Source organism: Bufo gargarizans, chromosome 1 (genome assembly GCF_014858855.1).
Source record: "Bufo gargarizans isolate SCDJY-AF-19 chromosome 1, ASM1485885v1, whole genome shotgun sequence".
Lineage (NCBI taxonomy): Eukaryota > Metazoa > Chordata > Amphibia > Anura > Bufonidae > Bufo > Bufo gargarizans.
In genome coordinates this window covers 392,466,866-392,490,548 of record NC_058080.1, presented here as the reverse complement: position 1 = coordinate 392,490,548, position 23,683 = coordinate 392,466,866, and the positions used below count along the sequence as shown (strand labels likewise).

Genomic DNA, 23,683 nt, shown 5'->3' with positions numbered 1-23,683 from the left:
GTCTGACTGTACTTCAGATACAGCCTCTTTTATTCATAAAAAACAAACATAGTACTGCCCACAGGGTTTTGAAATCCAACCAATCAATATCTTACAACACACACAATGCAAGTACAGCAACCAATCGTTCCCGCCCCCTAGAGGACCAGAAGGGAGACTGCGACACAGAACAGATACAACACATTCCCACAATGCATCATGGTTTCCTCCTCTCTGTCCCAGAGACAACCGAGGGCAATCCAATTATCTCTCAGGACAAAGGGGAGATCGCCAATACACATGTGGAGACAACAGGACAGACATCACCATTTAAACACACAATGGGACAATAGAACCACACCCAGCATATTCCTCCCAAGCTGACAAGTTACACTTATTATAAATTGTTACAACTTTGTGAGGTTACATTGTCCATACATATAACTTACATCAATTTAAACAGTATAACTTGGGGACAAACCTATCCAAAATTCACTTGAATAGGTTCAGGGGTTTAAAAGTTAGCAAAAGTATCTCAAAGGGCCGTAATCCTGGGGCAGGAGGCTGGCAACCAGCCCCCTCCAAAACACTGTGGCAAGGTTGGTTTCGCCACAATATATATAATAATTCCTGTCCCTACACTATCTGTCCCTTCTGCTGCAGCTCGCCCTGACTAAGACTGAGATGAACCACGTGTCATCGGGTGCTATATAGCACCCTATGAAGCGTTCCGGACAGCCAATCACTGTAATGCCAGTAACCAACATGTCTACGGCATTACAGTGAGTGTTAGTACTTCCTTGTAGCCAACAAACGTGCGGGGGGGAGACTTAAACATCGCGCTCGGGCACACGCGATGTTCGGCCAAACACTGCGATGTGCTGAGCATCGAGATGCTCGAATCAAAATGGTGTTCGGCCAAGCATGCTCGCCCAACACTAATTCTGACCATTAGGTCATGGAGCTATCTTTTGAGAAACTGAGCGCATAGCCACCCACTGCGACCTTCTGATCCCAGGCACAACAGGGTCAGCGATAGGTCCTGACACCCTTATGACACATTCAGGTCGAATTTCCATTCTAATCAATCAATTCCCTAATCTCTAGTCAAAGCATTATTACTATCTTATAAATTAATGACATAAAGTTAGAATGTGCCATAACTTTACTATTGTTGTGAGTTTAACCTCTGGGAACCATCCTGATCCGGAGAATGACGTGGCCAAAGTGCTGATTTAGTGCTGCATCTACAGTACCTCGCTGTTATTCTGCATAGCAATGCCCTTGCCACCCACTGTGCGGATGTGAGCGCTGATGTTCAGGAGACCCTTTAAACTTTATTTTTTTTTTACAGTACAGTATATAGTATGTACCATCCTAAATCCTTACAAAAATGGCTTCAAAAACAGCTACTAGTCTTAAAAATGTTCTAATATGACATCATACCTCCCATGCATTTAAGACTATCATCTGGTACAAATGTTGGAAGAGTATGCTCACTAAGGCACATGAATAAGGATTGTGGATCAGTGGGGTCCGGTTATGGCTTATAAATGAATTTTCAGAAAAGTGGTATTCGGATTACATCCACTCAGCCCATTAGTAGGAGCAATGATTTGGTGTGAGTACATAAATTTAACGTCACATATTTTACTACCGATTTTACATGTAATTTGTATGCTCTTTATATTATGTTTACGGATATGCTGTCTGAAAAGAGTGTGTAACTAGAAATGGCTGGGACACATAGGACACTTTTGAGTAGTCCTCCCGAACCCCTGCCCAGGAGCATAAACAGTTACTACAGATGAGTCTGACAAATACCATACAGTCACATTTAAATATGCTGTGCACGATGGCTTTTTTAATTGTTGGGGACATTGTTATAGTGATTTAAAAAATGATATTTACTTTTCTGAACACCGTCTGTTCCAGCTCCACTGCTACTGTCCCCCCCCCCACCGCTGGACCTATGACATAATGTTTTTGTTGCTGCAATCATATGCTGTTATACTGCACAACCGCTTTAGGAAATGAGTGGTTTTAACAGTATATAGCATTAGACCACTGAAGCCAGTAAGTGGCTGCAGAAGTCCTGTGTGGGTTATGGACACGTCGTTGCTGCAGTTAGAACAACAAAGCTTGGCAGAGCAACAGCGCTTTAATTGAGGGGGGTTCAGGATGGAAATTATATATTTTTTTTATCATTATAATACCTGGTGATGATTAAAATATTCTTAAACAACCCTTTTGTTTGGATAATCTAACCCTAAGGACTTGTTTATTGTGAACGATGGTGACTTTCAAGGTATACACACTAAACATGCATCACAACCATGATATGAACCCAATCTAAACATTACATTTACTCATACAGATAAATATACATAACACACATGTTATAAACATGTAAATATATACCACACAAACAATACAGACCAAAAGTTTGGACACACCTTCTCATTCAGAGTTTTCTTTATTTTCATGACTATGAAAATTGTAGATTCACACTGAAGACATCAAAACTATGAATTAACACATGTGGAATTATATACTGAAAATATGTAATATTCTAGGTTCTTCAAAGTAGCCACCTTTTGCTTTGATTACTGCTTTGCACACTCTTGGCATTCTCTTGATGAGCTTCAAGTCACCTGAAATGGTCTTCCAACAGTCTTGAAGGAGTTCCCAGAGATGCTTAGCACTTGTTGGCCCTTTTGCCTTCACTCTGCGGTCCAGCTCACCCCAAACCATCTTGATTGGGTTCAGGTCCTGTGACTGTGGAGGCCAGGTCATCTGGCGCAGCACCCCATCACTCTCCTTCATGGTCAAATAGCCCTTACACAGCCTGGAGGTGTGTTTGGGGTCATTGTCCTGTTGAAAAATAAATGATGGTCCAACTAAACGCAAACCGGATGGAATAGCATGCCGCTGCAAGATGCTGTGGTAGCCATGCTGGTTCAGTATGCCTTCAATTTTGAATAAATCCCCAACAGTGTCACCAGCAAAGCACCCCCACACCAACACACCTCCTCCATGCTTCACGGTGGGAACCAGGCATGTAGAGTCCATCCGTTCACCTTTTCCTGTGTCGCACAAAGACACGGTGGTTGGAACCAAAGATCTCAAAATTGGACTCATCAGACCAAAGCACAGATTTCCACTGGTCTAATGTCCATTCCTTGTGTTCTTTAGCCCAAACAAGTCTCTTCTGCTTGTTGCCTGTCCTTAGCAGTGGTTTCCTAGTAGATATTCTACCATGAAGGCCTGATTCACACAGTCTCCTCTTAACAGTTGTTCTAGAGATGTGTCTGCTGCTAGAACTCTGTGTGGCATTGACCTGGTCTCTAATCTGAGCTGCTGTTAACCTGCGATTTCTGAGGCTGGTGACTCAGATGAACTTATCCTCCGCAGCAGAGGTGACTCTTGGTTTTCCTTTCCTGGGGCGGTCCGCATGTGAGCCAGTTTCTTTGTAGCGCAGTTTCTTAAAGTAATGATGGCCACTCGTTTTTCTTTACTTAGCTGCTTTTTTCTTGCCATAATACAAATTCTCACAGTCTATTCAGTAGGACTATCAGCTGTGTATCCACCTGACTTCTCCACAACACAACTGATGGTCCCAACCCCATTTATAAGGCAAGAAATCCCACTTATTAAACCTGACAGGGCACACCTGTGAAGTGAAAAACATTTCAGGTGACTACCTCTTGAAGCTCATCAAGAGAATGCCAAGAGTGTGCAAAGCAGTAATCAAAGCAAAAGGTGGCTACTTTGAAGAACCTAGAATATGACATATTTTCAGTCGTTTCACACTTTTTTGTTATGTATATAATTCCACATGTGTTAATTCATAGTTTTGATGCCTTCAGTGTGAATCTACAATTTTCATTGTCATGAAAATAAAGAAAACTCTTTGAAAGAGAAGGTGTGTCCAAACTTTTGGTCTGTACTGTATATATAGTCTTATATACACATAGAGACACACATATACAGTCTCATATACACACACAGGAACATATATACAGTCTCTTATACACTTACAGACACATAAATACAGTCCCATATACACATATAGACACATATATAATGTCTTATATACACACATAGGAACATATATACAATCTCATATACACATACACATAGATATATACAGTCTCATACACATACACACACGTATATACAATTTCATATACACATACAGACATATACAGTCTCATGTACACATACAGGAACATACTGTATATTAAGTCTTATATAAACAAAGGCTCATATACAGGCACATACAGTATATACAATCTGTTATACACACAGGAACATATATGCAGTCTCATATGCACACACAACAGGTACATACAGTAAGCACTTACCTCCTCCCTTACTGCAGTGGTCAGGTTTCTTTCAGAGCTTCCTTCCTCCATATGTGAACAGCAGGATCCCTCCCTTCCCATTCCAACTGAGAAGCTAAACTTCATGGATTTGTAGTTGTATGGGTAAGGGGTAGGGACAGAATAGCAATGGGGCACACAGGCCCCAGGGCCTCCTGTCTGAGGGGAAAGAGCAGCTTCTTCCTGAAGCTGTTACAGAAGATGCCACCTATGGCACTACAGACAGACACAGCAGCCCGGGCCACCCTGAGTACCGCTATGGTGGTAGTTATACCCCTTTGAATGCTAATTTTAGATCATAATCCAGGAACAAGGCCGGGTACAAAGTTAAAATCAGAAGGTAGGAGTCAAAACAGAGTCAAAAACACAGGAATAATAACGAGGCAGCATATGGTACCTTAAGGACATAACATTCCTTCAGCATAGCTATGACAATTATTAACATTTTTTTAATCCCCACCTTCCAAGTCATAACTTTTCTTTTTTTACTTCGATGAGGTCTCTTTTTCTGCAGCACAAGTTGTATTTCTTAATGTCATCATGTTGTTGAGCATACAATGTATTAATTGTGTAAAATATATCATTTTATGTTACTTTTACTATGGTTACTATTTTAAAACAATAAAAAGCATTTTTACATTTTTTCTGTCACTATTTTTTTATTTTTCTGGTGATAGAGCTGAGTGAGCTGAGATTTTCACTGGTACCATATTAGAGGCGGTTGCCAAAAATCTATTTTTCGATTTCTTTAATTTCATGGCATTCACCATGCAGGTTAACTATTATAACAAATTGACTGTGTGCAGTTACTTGTCCTGTCATTCATATGTTTTTTAACCAATGATTTTATAATTATCATGTATTATAAGGAAACTTCTCATGACATGTCTACTTTAGTAACTCTCAGCATTCCTCGTGAATTAAAGGGGTTGTCCATGCTCTTGATATAGATGACCCTTCCTCAGGAATGGCCCTTAATATCTGATCAGTGGGGGTTCTGAAACCCTGCACCTCCTTGATCAGCTAAACCCTGCAGCATTTGGTGCTGGAACTAGCACTTTAAATGGAACAGGAAGTTCAGCTCTTTCCAAAGTGTAGTGGCAATCCCGGATAACTGAAGTTTATTTCCCATTCTCTTCAATAAGAGCTGAGCTGCAGTAACCCAGTACAGCCACTACACTTTAAATGGAGCTATACTTCCTGCTCCATTCAAGAGCGACTGTAGTTCCAGCACCAGAGATTGCAGGGAACAGCTGATTGTGGGAGTATGCTGTGTCAGACCCTAACCGATCAGATAATAATGAACTATCCTTAGCATAGGTCATCAATATCAGGAACCTGAAAAACCCCTACCGATTCTGGAGGACCTTTTTTCATAAGTTTGCATTGCTCTGTTATTTTTAATTTAAGTTTACAAATAAATTGACAACTGGGTGTGTGTCCCTGCACAGTCTGCCACTAGCATCACTAAGGGTCCATTCACACGTCCGTTCTTTGTTTCCTGATCTGTTCCGTTTTTTGCTGAACAGATCTGGACCAGATCTGGACCCATTCATTTTCAATGGGTCCTGAAAAAAACCGGAAAGCACAATGTCAGATTTTTTTTCAGGACCCATTGAAAATGAATGGGTACAGATCTGGTCCAGATCTGTTCAGCAAAAAAATGGAACAGATCAGGAAAGAAACAACGGACGTGTGAATGGACCCTAAGTGGACAGTGTTAAGCTGTGCAGTCACACATCTCAACTGGTAAGACTTTCGTTGCTGACTGCTGTCAATGTATTCAGAAACTTATAGTAGGAATAACATATGAAAAGCACAACGTAGTCATAAGAATAGATGATCCAGAATTGTCATTTCATTTGAAGTATAATTATTTACAAAGACAGCCATGCCAGGAGTAGTGACAGGTAGAGGATCTTAAAGGGGTTTCATCTCATCTCACCAGTGCTAAGGCGCTCTGCTGTTTCAGTAGCTCACATTGCCGTTCATTAAAGCTACAGAAACAGTGTAGCACAACAATATATGCAGATTCCCTAACTCAGAGACAATATAGCTTGTTGTGCTACGCTGTTTCAGTAGCTTTCATGTACGGCACTGAAGCGCTCTGCTGTTTCTCGGCCCTGAAGTGGTCAGAACTGTGTCTCATCTTGCCTTAGTAACAGCGAGAAGGGACAACCGCTTTAAGAACAAGCCTATACTTATACACACCTTATTGATTGTTTCTTCTTACATGAGTAACATTATTTCCTTTGTTCTGCTTTGTTCTTTAGTATGGCATAAAGAAGAAAGAGGAGAAAGAAGCCGAGGCACAAGCTGCAATGGAGGCTACAGCTGAAGGAAGCCTGACACGTCCGAAGAAGGCCATACCTGCTGGATGTGGAGATGAGGAGGATGAAGAAGAAGAAAGCATTCTAGACACAGTTATTAAATATCTACCTGGTCCACTTCAAGATATGTTCAAGAAGTAAAACACAGTAGACTGTCAGACTGTTTTAATAATAAACAGAAAAGCAATGAATTTCCCCTTGTTTAGTGGGAGATTTCAGTATTGCCACATGCTACCCTCCCTCCCGTCTCTAAACCTTTTCTCACTATAGTCCCTCCACTTTCTTTTCCTTTCCTTTTGTACATAGTCACAGTACATAGAATAGACACCTCTCAAAGGATGTCAAGATTATGAGCTGCAGTCTACGCAATTTTATTATAAGCCATAGTACATTTGTATGTTCAATCTGGCAGTTGTGTACACAATTAACATTTCAATCATGTCAATGCTTTATTAGCCAGGGAGAGTCAGTGTGTAAATACAACATATAGCTCTTGACCAGTTAGAAAATTATCTATATTGACATTTGTTTCTGGCAGAAAAAAAAGAGCAACTATTCATAAGGACTTAAGGGAACATTTCTTTTTTTATTTTATGTTCATACGACATTAAGAGAAAATTCAGAAAATGAACCATGTAAAGCTCCTATGCCTGGGACGTAACCTGCACAACAGCCTCTACCATGATATATTGACTGTGCAGTGCTGATAAATAACATTTTCTATTAATCCAGAATGGTTGTAGGATGTTTTTTATGCTGTTGCTTATACTATTACAAGCTGTGCTTCAAAATGCCAGATTAATTATTTTCTAATGTCATTCTTTACAGTTCCCAGTTGCTAAAATTTAGACAGCATAAAGCTCCAAAGTACTATTTGTACCACAATTAACATTTTAATAGTCAGTAATAATGTTAGTATTTTGGACTTATTCTACTAATATAAGGATTACCCTTCTACATATTTAAATGGAAGAGCAATATTAGCTATAAATCATCTTAAAAAAGATTTCTGGCTATATATGTATGTATGCTAGCCCCATATTATTGGATGCAATATGATTTATTGCTATCCTAAATACAGTAAGAATGATATACCCTCAATACTTGACTATAGCAGTTGCATGCCATAGATGGAATACAAAGTAAAAGCTAAAATTATTACAAAAAACAGACAAATTAATAGCTGAGACCTAATAAAAATCATGTTGTGTTAGAGGCCTGGTTTTCCAAGGGATAGTAAGGCTTTTTAACAGATGAATTTTAGGATTAAAATCTGTTGAATGTTGTCCTATTTAGTGTGAAAAATTGGTTGTATAAAACTAAAATAAAACAAACAACATGATATTATAACTTTTACCATATAGTAGTAAGTTGTTTGCAAGCCGCCATAATATGACCACATTTTACCGTCCATTTTATGACCTCTAGACCAAGTGCCTTTCAGTTCTACGTCTACTGAACATCTACCTACACCTATCAAACTTGGATCTCTACAGAACTCTAAATTCAGATCAGTAGAACCGTGGAGGGTCCTGGTCTTCTGCCTGCGTGACTGGGTGTTAAAACATGGTCATGTTACACTGGTATGAATGCCTAGTACTCGATTATATTCAATGTACTGTAATATATCACCTATTGAATATAGAAAAACAATCTAAATATTGTAAAGTAAAATTTACTTCCAGTATATGCTAAAGATTTTCAATGGTAAACATAAACACTATAAAAATATAAATATCTTTTTTTAGTACACATAAATATTATAAAAATATTAACTTAATCATAAAAATTATATGCATTAGTCTCATAAACCTATTTAGCAAATGTAACATAAGGCTATAATCTAAGACCAAAGAGAAGCCTGGTTCATTTGATCACATAATCCTGAATATCTCTGTCACCTTCCATCGCTTTCTGTCCATAAATGTGTTTAATCTCAGGTAATTGAGGTAGTTTTTTGTAATTTTTTTTGTCTTCTTATTATGGAAGGGGGTACATTGAGTTACGCAAGGCCTAAGATCCTAGCCCAAATAGAGAAATAGGTTTGCAACCCATTGGAGCCCCTTTCAGTCTCAGGCTTGGATAATGGAGAGTTGTCCTCTGAATTTTTGGAGGAGAAAGTCAAATAATGTGGCATTGTTTTTGTAATTTTTTTTACTTATTTTTGTCATAAATTACATCTACCTTTAGAGAAAGCCATATAAAAATCAGACTGCAATATTCATTGTGAATGCTACTATGTGTAAAAGAGAATAGATCACGTGTTTAATTTGCACTGGAATTTCTCCGTCTATGTTTACTGTGTGTTAGTTTAGTGTTTTTCCCCTTCTGTGTCAATGTAACTCATATCAAGGCTGCTCTACATGTCTCTTTCAACAAGCTTACTGAAATCCTCTCGTCATGTAACGTTGCAGATATGCTGATGTGAACTAAATGTATTGTCTTCTGTGTAAGCTGCGTTAATATGTTTCCTCTCTATGTTAGTAAAATGTTTGGGTAACAGTCTTTCAAAAATGTTTTCACCCATAGAAGTTTATCCGTTCAGCCATAATTTTGTGATTAGCGGATTGGTTTTGCAATTTAAATGCTCATATACTCAGATCAGATGCATGCTTCGATCTTCTCGGTGGCAACAAGAGAAGATGTAGACTTTGTGAATGTAAATCTTATTTGTATTTTGCCTGCTACTCCTCATTGCATGATATCAGTTCAAATGTTCTTTTATGAGTGGAATCACAGCCAATAAATAATAAAGTGATTTCATGTTTCTTTTTTACATTGTTTTCAATTCATTTGTTCACTTAATTCTCTTATTGCCCTATATCTAAAAGCTGAAATATCCGGAACACTATAGAAGAATAAAGACGACATCATGCATTCATAAAAGTGGGCCTTATACATCAAACTGTACTGTTTAAGGGCTCCTGCATACAAGCGTATTTTCTTTCTGTGTCTGTTTCCGTCTTTTTGCGGATCGCATGCGGAACCATTCATTTCAATGGGTCTGCAAAAAATAAATGGAAGTTTCTCCGTGTGCATTCCGTTTCTGCCCAAAAATTGTACATGTCCTATTATTGTCCGAATTACTGACAATGATAGTACTGTTCTATTAGAGGCCAGCTGTTCCATTCCACAAAATATGGAATGCACATGGACGTCATCCGTATTTTTTGTGGATCAGTTTTTTGCGGACCACAAAATACATTCGGTTGTGTGGATAAGCCCTAACCAAAATAGCCTTGCTGCCCAAAGCAATCAATCAGAGCTCAGCTTTAATTTCTTAGTCACAGTGGACAAGTGCAGTGACCAAGCCAAAACAGGTAGAGTTTATTTATTTAGCCCAAAAGAGGTCATTATAGGTGCATTGTCCTAATTTGGGGAATGTTGGTGTTTTTTTTTTACAAATATAACAAAGAATAATGGCTATAATTCTTGGTCAATGATTTTCTGTATTTAAAGGTCCTCATACAATGTTAGGTAGTCAATAGCAGGGGCGTAGCTAAGGGATCCTGGGCCCTGGTGCAAGAGTTCAGCTTGGGGCCCCCTTCCCTCAGTGCATTGTGGCCAGGGACAGGGAAGCACATAGACTTTGTGCTGCTAAAGGCAAAAATTGAAACGGCACCTCCCCTCCCATGACAAATTCTTGACCTAACCCCTGCCCTCCAGCCAGAGGTCTAACCTGACCAGCATGCATGGTTATTTGGCCCAAGGGTCTTTGGGCCCCCTCAGGCTCTTGGGCCTGGTACCGACTTCTACCTCTGTACCTCCTATAGCTACGCCAATGCAAATAGCTACATTGCTAAGCACCCGCTTGAAAAAAATATACTGTTAGTTACTAAAGTGGTGTAAAGTGGTGGGACCCACACTGTATACAGTAATATTATCAGCAACAGTTTCTTGTTAAAACCCAATAACATCAGCTATGAAAGAAGATGGAGAGTTTCCGATTGTAGGAAAATGTTAAGCAACTCTTAAAAGAGATTTCCTTTGGTTGTGATGGCAGCATTTCCAAAGGAAACCAAAAGTCAGTCAAAATTGGAGCTAGGAAATGTGTGAATCCATTGTTAATAATTTAGACTGTTAGAATGTATTAGAAACATTTGATTAACACCATTAGTAATGGAAATTCTATAGTGAAATCCTATAAACTGTCTAGTGGCAAAGGACAAATGAGGAGGACAAATTACAACAACAGTCAGCTAAGCGTAAATGAAGAATGTATGTACCATAATTACCAAATATACATCAATCAATAAATGCATGTAATACAATTCTACAGGATGGCGCACAACTATGCAGGGATGCCCACAAGAATTATATGATTAAAACAACTATTAATTAAGTTATGTCAATAAAGTGAAATAAGAGTTCTGCAAACGTTGATGGGCCGAGCAGTACAATATTGATATGAGCTCCTGTACACTATATGGACAGAAATATTTGGACACACCTGTTAATCATTTAATTCAGGCATTCCAATCAGTCCCATTGGCACAGGTGTATAAAATCCAGTCCCTAGCCATGCAGTCTGCCTTTACAAACATTTATGAAAGAATGGGTCTTTATAAAGAGCTCACTGAATTCCAGCGTGGTACTGTCATAGGATGCCACCTATGCAATAAGTCAGTTTGTGAAATATATTCCTTTCTAAATATTCCATGATCATCCATAAGTGGTATTATTGTAAAGTGGAAACATTTAGAAATCACAGACGTTCAGCCATGAAGTGGAGAACACGTAAAGTTACAGAGCAGGTTCACCAAGTGCTGAGGCACAAAAGGGGAGATTTATCAAAACCGGTGTAAAGGAAAATTGGCATAGTTGCTATGGGCAACTAAGCCAGTTTTCCTTTCCACCAGTTTTGATAAATCTCCCCCATAGTGCATAAAAGTCATCAACACTCTGACTCAATAACTGCACAGTTCTAAACCTCCTTTGGCATTAACATCAGCACAAAAACTGTGTGCAAGGAGCTTCATGGCATGTGTTTCCATGGCCGAGCAGCTTCATGCAAGCCTTACATCACCAAACACAATTCTAATTGTCAGATAGAGGGGTGTAAAGCACGCAGCCACTGGACTCTGGATCAGTGGAAATTTTTTAGTAATCCTAGATGATATCCTTCATTGTAATCCTTCATATGTTGACTGCTGAAAAATTATCTCTACAAACGCAGGGTAGGATTAGTGTTCAGTGCAAAAAGTACAGAATTGTAGGATTTTTTTTTAAATATAGTAATATGGATAATTTGAAAAAATACCTCAAAATCTTTAAAAGTATGTTTAAGATAAAAACTTAAACAATAAGTAAAGAAGTTCTGAAGACATATTTTCTGTAAGTGTATTGTGAAGTTTATTTACAAAAATATGAACATTTTAGAGAAAAAGAACCTTAGGTCTGAAAAACTGTATACTACTTCATTTTAATTTAGTTTTTGGACATAAAGCTGAACCACAGTTTTTGCATTTTCTTTTTGCATACATTACTGAAAAGTAATATATTCCTGCTACAAACATTACAGTTGTATTATTTCTAGCTTCCTGCTGACACAGAAAACATTTACTGTGCACTGCATTGCATAAGTCTTAATCTTGTTCTCTTGTGTCACTGCAAGCCTTAAGCAATCTGCAAACAAAGTGCCTGGCCTTCTGTCTCAAATGAAATGGCTGTAGAGGGAGATAAAGTATCATTCTGTTGTAAAGTTCCAGATGTAAGTGTGGTTCTGTTTCTCTTATAGGTTTGAGAACCACATATGGTTCCCCAGGTAATTGCAATTTAAATTGATACATTTTCTGATGGAATATTTCTCATATGTTAATTCACAATAGCGAACAAAAAATCTAAAATATTATATTTGTTGCAGCAGTGTCTAGTATTATTTGCACCTATTTCTACCTGCATATGAAATTTTCTGGGTCCTAACATATTTGGGCATCTTAATGGGATACTTAGACACAACAGATTTGTTGCAAAAATTTCTGCAAATAAAAATAATTTCTCTTCATATAAATGGGATCATTTTGCTTGTCAGCACATGGATGTTAGCCCAGCAGTCCGTGCCGGTGCCGCTGCCCCTAACCATGGGCACGGGTGCCCAGCCCCCCCTTTTTGCTTCTGCTGCCATGCTGACAAATGCGTGCAGCTTGTAGCTTAACTATGCTATCTGTGTTCTATGCCAGAGTTTCCTTCCCGCTGGAGACTTGCACTGATGTTTGAGCGTGCATGGGTGTGTCTCTCTTCACCTATGAGGCAACACATATACGCCCTCTGTCTCATCAGCCTATGGCTGGATTGCAGCAGGTATTTAAAGGCGCTTCCTACTCCTAGAAGATGCCTGAGCATCCTCATGGTTTTAGCTTGCCTATCTCCAAGTGCTAAGGTGTCTCTCTTGTCTTCTTCGCTGTGTACCAGACCTTGCTTATAGAACTCCTGGACTTTGCCTGTGTGCCGCCTGCCTCTGACCTAGGACTTTAAAGGAACTAAGTAGGCAGTGGCTCAACCAACACCTCAGACTTTGTTTATGAACTTTGCTTGTTTGCCGCCTGCCCCTGACCTCAGATATTGTTTATAGACTTTGTTTGTTGCCGCCTGCCTCGGACCTCGGACTACGTTTACCGACCTTTCTTGATTGCTGCCTGCCCAGACCCAGATACTCCTGGCCACACACGTCCCCTCGTTGCTTGCACTGGGTACTCTGACCCCCTGGTCAGCTGCCACTGACTCGGGGACTGCTCTGGAGTGGCACCTGGCAACTACCCAAATGGCTCAAGCATATCCTCACCATCAGAGGCTCTAGTGAAAACCATGTAGTTGCTTAGTTGCGCCCCTCCAGAGTACAGCCAGTCAGTGGCGCAGTGGGTCAGAACCCACCAAGCCTCATCGAACTGTGCCAGAAGTTGGCTCAGAAGAAAGAATGTCAGGTTCAAATTCTGTCCTATCTGCGCAATTCAGATTCTGTCCTATCTGTCGCCCACCAACCCTGCACCTCCAGCTCTCACTGCAGCGGCTAACCTAGCACCAGCTCAGTTGACACCCTATGTGTCATGTTCTAGTCCTCATCTGTCAGCTCTGCCATGTTTTGATAGAGAACCTAAATAGTGCAGGGGATTCATTAATCAGTGCACTCTGCACTTTCAGCTGATTCCGCATCAGTTTATTTTTGACAGAGACAAGGTCGCCTTTTTAATGTTGCACCTTACAGGAGAAGCCCTGGCCTGGATCAACCCACTCTTGTAGAGGAGTGACCCAGTCTTTATGAATCTACAGGTCTTCCTAGAGGCTTTCCGTAGGGTGTTTGACGAGCCAGGATGCACCACCTCAGCTGCGTCTTCTATACTGCGGTTGTGCCAAGGAAGTCAGTCCGTAGGCCAGTATGCAGTCTAGTTCTGGACCCCTGCCTCTGAATTGGGCTGGAATAAAGAGGCTTTAGTGCCCGCCTTTTGGGATGGGCTCTCCGGGAAAATTAAGGATGAACTGGCTGGTCGGGATTTTCCCTTTACCCTGGGTGAACTTATTTCCCTGGCCACCCAGATTGATCTGCGCTTCCAGGAGCGTGCTAAGGAGGTAGCACGAAAGAGTAGACATATCATCTAGTGTCTTCTTTCCAGTGGCCTTCAGTCCCTCAGCCTTTTCCGCCTGCAGCTGCGCCACAACCCTTGCAGGGTGATCGAGTCAGGTCACTGTTGTACAAGGGGGCTTTGCTTCTATTGTGGCGGTGCTGGTCATTTTCTCTGTTCCTGTCCTCTGAAGCCAGGAAAACTCCCGAACCTAGGGTCTGTTGGGGAGGCAACCCTAGGTGAAGACAATTCCTCTTCTCCTCTGACTCTGTCAGTAACCTTGTCGCTAGGTGATGTTCGATTTACGGAAATGGAGCTTCTGGATTCCGGAGCAGCAGGGAACTTCCTGCAACAATGCCTAGTGGATCATCATCAGATACCTGCTTGATGCCTGCAGAATCCTCTGATGGTATTGTCCGTCGATGGAAAGGCTCTATCTGAGTCCATACAGTTCATCACGGAACCTATAAAATTACAGGTGGGAGTGCTTCATTCTAAAGATATTTTGTTCCTGGTCTTCTCAAGTCTGTCTCATCCTCCCCTCCTGGGACTTACGTACCTTGTTCACCTTGGGTACCACCCAATCTCCAGGGTCTGCCAGCAGCCTATCATGCTTATGTGTATGTCTTTGACAAGAAGGAAGCTGAGACGCTACCCCCTAGCAGGCTGTATGACTGCCCTATTGACTTGGTTCCGAGCTCCTCGCCTCCATGTGGACGCATCTATTCCCTGTCACCAGCAGAGACTCAATCCATGACTGAGTATATCAAGGAGAACCTCAACAGGGGATTAATCCACAAGTCGTCCTCTCCGGCTGGTACAGGTTTCTTCTTTGTAAAGAAGAAAGATGGCTCACTACGTCCATGCATCGACTACAGGGGTCTTAACAAAATAACCATAAAAAATAAGTACCCACTTCCCCTAATTCCTGAATTGTTTGATCGCCTCAGGGGAGCTAAAGTTTTCACCAAATCACACCTACGTGGGGCCTACAACCTGATCGGGATTCACCTGGGGGATGAGTGGAAGTCCGCCTTCAACACCCGCGATGCTCGCTATGAATCCCTGGTAATGCCCTTTGGACTGAGCAATGCCCCTGCAGTGTTCCAAGAATTCGTTAACGATATCTTCAGAGACTTGCTATATTCCCATGTTGTGGTGTACCTAGATGATATCCTTGTTTTTTCTCCAGATTTGGCTACTCAACGGAAGCAGATTTGTCTGGTCCTTCGAAGGCTAAGAGAAAATAATCTTTATGCCAAGTTCAAGAAATGTTCCTTTGAGCAGTCCTCTCTGCCATTCCTAGGATACATAATATCTGATACTGGCCTGCAGATGAATCCTGAGAAGCTGTCAGCGACCTCGTCTTTCAGGTTTAAAAGCAATCCAACAGTTCCTGGGATTCGCCAACTACTATGGCCAGTTCGAGCTGCACTTCTCATTCTTCACCACTCCCATCTCTGCCTTGACCCGTAAGGGGACAAATACTAAGAATTGGACAGTTGAGGCTGAATCGGCCTTCCAAGCCTTGAAGCAGGCCTATTTTGCGGCTCCGGTTCTCCATCGCCCTGATGCTAACTAGCAATTCTACATGGAGGTGGATGCATTGTCTCTTGGAGCTGGGAAGATGCTTTCACAAAAAACTTCCTCCGGTAAGATGGTAACCTGTGGTTTCTTCTCCAGGGCCTTCTCTGCTCCTGAGCCCAACTATTCGATTGGGGACAGGGAGTTATTGGCCATCAAGATGGCACAGGAAGAATGGCATTACCTTTTAGAGGGAGCATCTCATCCTGTGGTGATCTATACCGACCACAAAAATCTGACCTATTTGCAGTCTGCACAAAGACTGAATCCCCATCTAGCCAGATGGTCCTTATTCTTTGCCCGTTTTGATTTTGCTCTTCATTTCCGTGTCACAGAGAAGAATATCAAAGCAGATGGACTTTCAAAGTCCTTTGATGCTACTGATTGGGAGTAGGAGCCTCAACACATCCCGTAAAAACTGCTGTTTGTCCTGTCAAGTTGTCTGTTTCCGCCCAGAAAGACTTTTGTTGTGCAGTTCTAGTCTGTGGTCATTCCTCAAAAATTGCAGGTCATGCCGGACAACAAAAGACTTTCAAATTCATTGCTCAACGGTACTGGTGGCCATCCATGCAACAAGAAATTCAAGAATTTGTAGTTGCTTGTCCATCCTGTGCGCAAAATAAGACTCCCAAACAACTTCCAGACGGCCTTCTGCTTCCTCTTCCTGAGGTTCCGTGGCAACAAATAGCCATGGACGTTATCATGGATCTACCCACTTCCTCCTGTTGTTCTGTAATTTGGGTAGTGGTTGACCGCTTCTCTAAAATGGCACATTTTGTTGCTCTGCCTGGACTTCCTTCTGCTTCCTAACTGGATTTTTTTTTATCAAGCACATTTTTTTTTTATCTCCATGGCTTTCCACTCCTTATTGTGTTCGATAGAGGCATACAGTTCATGTCAAAATTCTGAAGAGCTCTCTCCAAGCTATTAAATGTATCTCTGGACTTCTTGTGAGCATATCATCCTCAGTCCAACGGTCAGGTAGAGCATATTAATCAAATTTTGACTAACTTTTTGCGCCACTTCACTAACAGTCATCACGACACCTGGGTCAAATTATTGCCTTGGGCTGAGTTCTCATACAACAATCATGTCAGCGAGTGTTCCAAGAAATCTCAATTTTTTGTTGTTTATGGCCAACAACCGAATATCCCACTCCCAGTGTCTCCTTCTTCTGATATCCCTGCTGCAGATGCCACCTCAAGAGAGTTCTCTAAAATCTGGGAGGAGACTAGGGGAGCTCTGAAAGAGGCTTCTGTGTGCATGAAGGAGTCCACAGATAAAAAACTTAGAAATTCTCCTAAATTCAGTCCTGGTGATAAAGTCGGGCACGCTTCTAAATGCATCCTTCTCAAAATACCCTTCTACAATAAGGGTCCACGCTTCATTGGTTCATTTGACATTTTTGAACAAATCAATGATGTTTCCTATAAACTTAAGCTGCCGGCCTCACTCCAGGTACCAAATTCCTTCCATGTCTCCCTGCAGAAGCCCGTCATCCTGAATATTTTTTTTTAAAACCTGTCTCTGCTCCTGTTGCGGTCAGTGATGAGAACGGCTATGAGGTAAAGGCCATTCTGGGTATGAAGAAGAGTATAGGGAAAACCCTATTTCTGGTGTATTGGAAGGGGTTTTGCCCCAAGAGATCTTGGGAACCCAGAGAGAACATGAATGCCCCTCCTCTTCTGAAAAAATTCTTGTCCAGGACCAGGCCTGAGGAGAGGGGCGTAAAGGAGAGGTACAGTTAGCCCAGCTGTCAGTGCCGGCACCGCTGCCCCTAACTCTGGGCATAGGCGCCGGGCTCCATCTTTTTCCTCCTGCCGCCATGCTGACAAAAGTGGGCAGCTGGTAGCTTAACTATGCTATCTGTGTTCTTTGCCAGAGTTTCCTTCCTGCTGGAGACTTGCACTGGTGTTTGAGCTTGCGTGGATGTGTCTCTCTTCACCTATGTGGCAACACATACATGCCCTCTGTCTCACCAGCCTATGGCTGCATTCCAGAAGGTATTTAAAGGTGCTTCTTACTACAGTAAGATGCCTGAGCATCCTTATGGTTTTAGCTTGTCTATCTCCAAGTGCTAAAGTGTCTCTCTTGTCTGCTTCGCTGTATACTGGATCTTGCTTATTGTACTCCTGGACTTTGCCTGTTTGCCACCAGCCTCTGACCTCAGACTTCATTTATGAACTTTGCCTGTTTGCCGCCTGCACCTGACCTTGGATCTGTTTATGGACTTTGTTTGTTGCCGCCTGCCTCGGACCTCGAACTTTGCTTACTGATCTTTCTTGATCGCTGCCTACCCAGACCCGGATCCTCCTGGCAACGTACGTCCCCTCAGTGCTTTGACCGGGTACTCTGACCACCTGCCACTGACTCAGAGATTGCTCTGGAGTGGCACCTGGCAACAACCCAAACGGCTCAAGCCTATCCTCAGCATCAAAGGCTCTAGTGAAGACCAGGTAGTTGCTTAGTTGTGCCCCTCCAGAGTACAGCCAGTCAGTGGCACAGTGGGTCCACACCTGCTTGCATTACAGTGGACTTCTATAAGCCCCATTCAGAAATTTGTAGAACAAATGTTCTGCTTGTGGATTCACTGAACGGGTGCATTAAAGACTACAGTAATATTGTGTTTTTTTGCTGCAATAACTGAAGTTATTATTTTTACAAAGTCACTTTTTGCCTCAATTTCACCATAATCATAGCAAAAACAATTATTTGACTGCAGGATGTTAATAAACCTTAAGTCTCTCTTAAAGGGGTTGTGTAGCCAGTAATATTCATGACCTATCCTCAGGATAGGTCATCAATATGTGATTGATAGTGGTCCAACTCCCAGCACCCCCGCCAATCAGCATATAGCATTATAGCAGCAGCTGTAGTGAATGGCCCAAGCACTGCCTTCTCTTCAAACAGCTGATCATTGATACCATTCTGGTGTGTAGGACTTTTTGATACATATTTTTTTATTTTTTTAGGGAGATGAAACAAACAAAAAACTGTGAATCGTCCATTTTGACATTTTTTCCATTTTGACTTTTGCCATATTGGAAAAAAAAAAAAAATATGTTTTAACTAGCTGAAGGACCAGGCTTCACTCGGGTATATTTAATCTACTTCATTTAATGTTTGTGTGTGTTGTAAAAGATATCAACACTATCCACTATAACAGTGACATCTACAGCACCCCGCCGCCTTAACAGTGACCTCCACAGCCTCCCACCCCTTAATATTGACCCCCCCACAGTGCCCCGTCCCTTAAAATTGGGCCTCCATAGCAGCCCACCCCCTTAACTTTGACCTTTACAAAAGCTTTCCCCTTAAACAGTGAGTTTCACAGCACACCACCCCCTTGACAGTGACCTCCACAGGGGCCCGTCCCCTTAATAGTGGCCTTTACAGCAATCTGACCCTTAACACTGACCACCATAGCGACCTTCCCCTTAACTGTGACGTCCACAGGAGCCTGCCCTTAGGGTGGTCAGAGGTCCAGTTTTAGGAAGGACAGTCTGGTTTTCAGACTCTTTGTCCTCCGTCTGGTGCAGGGCCTGGACGGACACAAGGATGTCCTTTTGAGCAGCTCACTCTCAGACAGCAGCACTGTGCAGTCTGAGTGTGAGCTGCAGGAAGAAAGTAACCGTCCCCCCCACCCCTGCAGCTGACAGAAGTTTATTTTTAATTAAATTTTTTCAATCCCTGTCGGCTGAGGAGTGGGAGGGTGCGTGGCCTTTCCAGATCAGGGCTTGGCTTAGCGGGACCTAGAAGATGATTTTTACCTTCATTTTTTCAATCCCCTTCGGCTGAGAAATGGGAGTCTGCGTGGCTTAACCGGATCAGGGGAGTGGCTTAGCTGGACCTGGAGGCAGGGTTTTAAGTTCGTCTTTTGAGGGTGGACACATTGTGGCAGGGGGCATGTCTGGGCTCCTTGCTGAAATAGTGATGGCCCCCTGGGCACCTTACTGGTTCATTTGCATACCAAATGAACTGTATTTTCAGAGGATAAAAACATCTATTTGTCATGATCAGAGGATAAAAACATCTATTTGTCATGATCAGTGAGGTAGGGAGCTCCACACTGAACACAGGAGGGAAGGGGAACAGTAACTAGACCTGGAATCAAGGGAAGAAACAGGTCACCTCCTAGACAACCCTAATCCGGGCCCTCCTAGACAACCCTAATCCGGATAATATCTATCAATATGAATAGACCCTGAAGGTAGGAATATTCATATGCAGTATACCTAGGCCTTTATATCCCTATAAGGCCCTGGAAAAATTTAGGACCCGAGACAACCCATTCCTTCCCAGATGAACGAATGGAAGTCTCTGTCTCAGGCCTAGATACAAACAACAGGGAATATAACAAACACACAAAAGAATGTGACACTTAACTTCTGTAGAGAAGGATGAGCAGGAACACCAGAGACAATCTCACACCAGCTCAGCCAAACCCAAATGAAGCTATCTACCACATAGTCAGAAGGGTGGGGACAGACTATAAAGGGTAGAAGTGATGACCACTAAGCAATATCTGAGAAAATTGAAGTGGTCATTAACCCTATCAACACTGAATCAAGAGAAATCAAGGAGGCTGTCACTCTCAGCCAATCTCCTTGATTTCCTGACATCAGTCACCTGAGGGACCGTAAAACTATTGCTGGAACAAAGGCACATCTTGAAATAAATCTTACTTCAATAGCGATTATCCTGGTGACAGATTTCCTTTAAAGCTCACCTACCGCAGTGAAGAAAAATGGCTGGGTTGTTATGGAAACCTGGAATAAAATTGTGTATGTGGAGGCTAACGGCCTGCGAGCTTCTATTAGCTGATAAGGGTCATGTGACCAAGCTTCTATAGGCTAATGCATTTTTTGGGACTATCTCAGGAATGGTACGCCCTAGAGAGTTGAGACCCCGTCTAAAACCTTTCTGGACACCTGATGTACCTGTGTGCCAAATTTTGTGATTGTAAATGTGACGGTGCGGATTCCTTTAGTGGACATACATACATACACACACACACACATGCACTCAGCTTTATACATTAGATATTATGGGCATTTTTACACATGGCAATACCCATGATGTGTATTTTTTTATTGTTTACTTTTTTTAAATTTACATTTTTATATAAAAATAATTAGCATTTTTAGATATAATTTTTTTTTTAAACACTTTTTTTATTTTTTAGACTATTTTATAGTTCCCATAGGGAACTATAACAAGCAATCATCAGATTGCTTCTTTCATGCACTCCAATGCATTAGCACTGGAGTGTATGAGATTTTCAATGAATTTATATGGAGCCCTGCCACAGGCAGGGGCTCCATAGGAATTAATGTGCAGCAGCTTCAGTTCATTCTGGAGGACTGAAGCTGCCTCACAAAGCATCCGGCTCCCCTGATCTCTACCAGGGTGTCACGGGTAGTACGGGGAAGGAAGGAAGGGAACCGCAACAAAACAACAACAGACTAGGCCCCAAACCTAGGGAAATTGGTCACCTCCTAGCAATCCCTGAATATCTCTCCCTAATCTGCTAACAACATGTGCAAATCTCAAAGGTAGAAATGCACATGCACCAAACCCTCAGCTTAGGGAACAGGGAAAGAGGCAACCGGCTCCTTCCAAAGTGAAGGAGCTAGTGTCTCCCTGAGGCCTGTTCAGAACAGACACAACATGAAATGAAGTACTTAGCTTGAGAAGCAACTGGAACAGGAGAACCACCACACAAGCAGAGCACTCACAGAAGAGCTATTAGCCACAGGGAAACAAGTGAGAGGCAGAACATATAAAAAGCCACCTGACTGATAATGAGCAGCATCTGCGAAGGGGTGGAAACCCGTCAGCAACAATGATAACAAGAGATCTGTCAGATAGATTCCTGAGTCTTCAGTCTATCTGAACTTATAAGATCTCTCCCAGGGCTGGCGGTGACACAGGGGGAGTCGGAGCACACTTGGAAGCACGCACTTCCGGGTTTTAGCACATTCAGATGCTGTGATCACATTTTACCATCTGAGGGGTTAAAAGTAGTGTTGGGCAAGCATGCTTGACACCGCGTGTGCTCGAGCGCGATGATCGAGTCTCTTCCCCGCACGTTTGCTGCCTGCTACGCAGCCAATAAACGTGCAGAGAAGTGCTGGCACTCACTGTAATGCCGTAGCCATGTTGGTTACCAGCATTACAGTGATTGGCTGTCCGTAACGCTTCATCGGGGGCTATATAGCTCCCGATGACACGTGGTTCAGCTCAGTCTAAGGCTAGTTTCACACTAGCGGCAGAGGACTCCGGCAGACTGTTCTTGGTGTGCGCTGTCGTGCTGCGGCCGGAACTCCGCACCCATTATAGTCAATGGGGACGGAGCAGCAGTCCGGGGGGAGCACGTGAACAAGCGGAAGGACGGATCTGACAGGCTGTTCACCCGCCGGAACAGCCTGCCGGAGTCCCCTGCCGCTATTGTGATAGTACCCTTAGTCAGGGAGAGCTGCAGCAGAAGGGACAGATAGTGTAGGGACAGGATTTTTATTTTTATTTTTTCAGGCAGGGTTTAGTGTTTACAGGATTTAGAGACCCAAAAGTCCTTTTAAGGACTATTGTTTTATCTGGCTGCAATGTGTATTATTAGCGCAACCTGCGCTAAATTGCATGCAATTGTTTGGCCGCTGCTGACCGTGACACAACCTCTGCTACATCTGTTGGGTTACATTTGCGCATCCTAGATATCTGTGACATTCAGCGCAATTGTTTGGCCGCTGCTGACATCGACATTACCTGCGCTACATCTCCTGTGTAACGTTTGCGCATCTTAAATATCTGTGTCATTCAGTGTAATTTTTTCTTAGCCTCTGGTGACAGCGACATTACCTGCGCTACATCTCCTATATAAAGTTTGCACATCCTAAATATCTGTGACATTTAGTTGGATTACGAGACATTACTAGTGATGAGCATCAGGTCCCATATTCGGAATTTGTGATATTTCGCGAATAATTGCTAGAATATTTGTTTTTATATTTGCGAATATTTGTATTTGAGATTATTTTTGCGATTGCGATTAATCTAAAATACTAAAATCGCATAATGCAAAGTTGATAAAAAAATTATATATAGCAGTAAATATAGTGCTATATATTCATTTTAAGAATATTTGTCATATTCTAAAACAAGAATATATAGCAATATAGCGAATATTCGAGAAAATACAAACAGACCAATTTAGCTAAGCTAATATAGTGCTATAATATTTTTTTTTTATAGTGTGCATTTTTTCCAAATCTGAAGTTCAGAAGAGAAAAAAAAAAGATTACAGCACTATATTAGCTAAATTGCTTTATATTTTTATTTAGCAAATATTCGCTATATTGCTATATATTCTCGTTTTAGAATATTACGAATATTCGAAGAAACAAGTATATTTGTTTTTTTAGAATATTCGTAATATTCTAAAACAAGAATATATAACAATATAGCGAATATTCGAAAAAACAAAAAAACTAATGTAGAGCAATTTAGCTACTATAGTGCTATAATCTTTTTTTATAGTTGTAATTTTAAAACTATTAGACAAAAAAGATTAAAGCACTATATTAGCTAAATTGCTCTATTTTCTTTTTTTTTATATTCGCTATATTGCTATATATTCTTGTTTTGAAATTTTACGAATATTCTAAAAAACGAATATATTCATCTTTTCGAATATTCATAATATTCTAAAACAAGAATATATAGCAATATAGTGAATATTTGGTTGTCTCTGATAATGGCCGTAACTTGGTGGCAGCTTTGGAGCTCGGCAAGCTCAGACACATACCATGCCTAGCCCACGTGTTCAACTTAGTGGTTTAGTGGTTTTCCA

At 41.6% G+C, this 23,683-nt stretch overlaps 1 protein-coding gene across 1 annotated transcript in view; it reads left to right on the top strand.

The window, feature by feature from the left end:
• LOC122931690 (complexin-1) overlaps positions 1–6,835 on the top strand; it is a 271,534-nt gene extending 264,699 nt beyond the window's left edge. The window contains exon 4 of the mRNA XM_044285760.1: positions 6,638–6,835. Coding sequence (XP_044141695.1) covers positions 6,638–6,835 — 198 coding nt within the window. The remainder of the gene's footprint in view (positions 1–6,637) is intronic.
• The last annotated feature ends 16,848 nt before the right edge of the window (positions 6,836–23,683 follow it).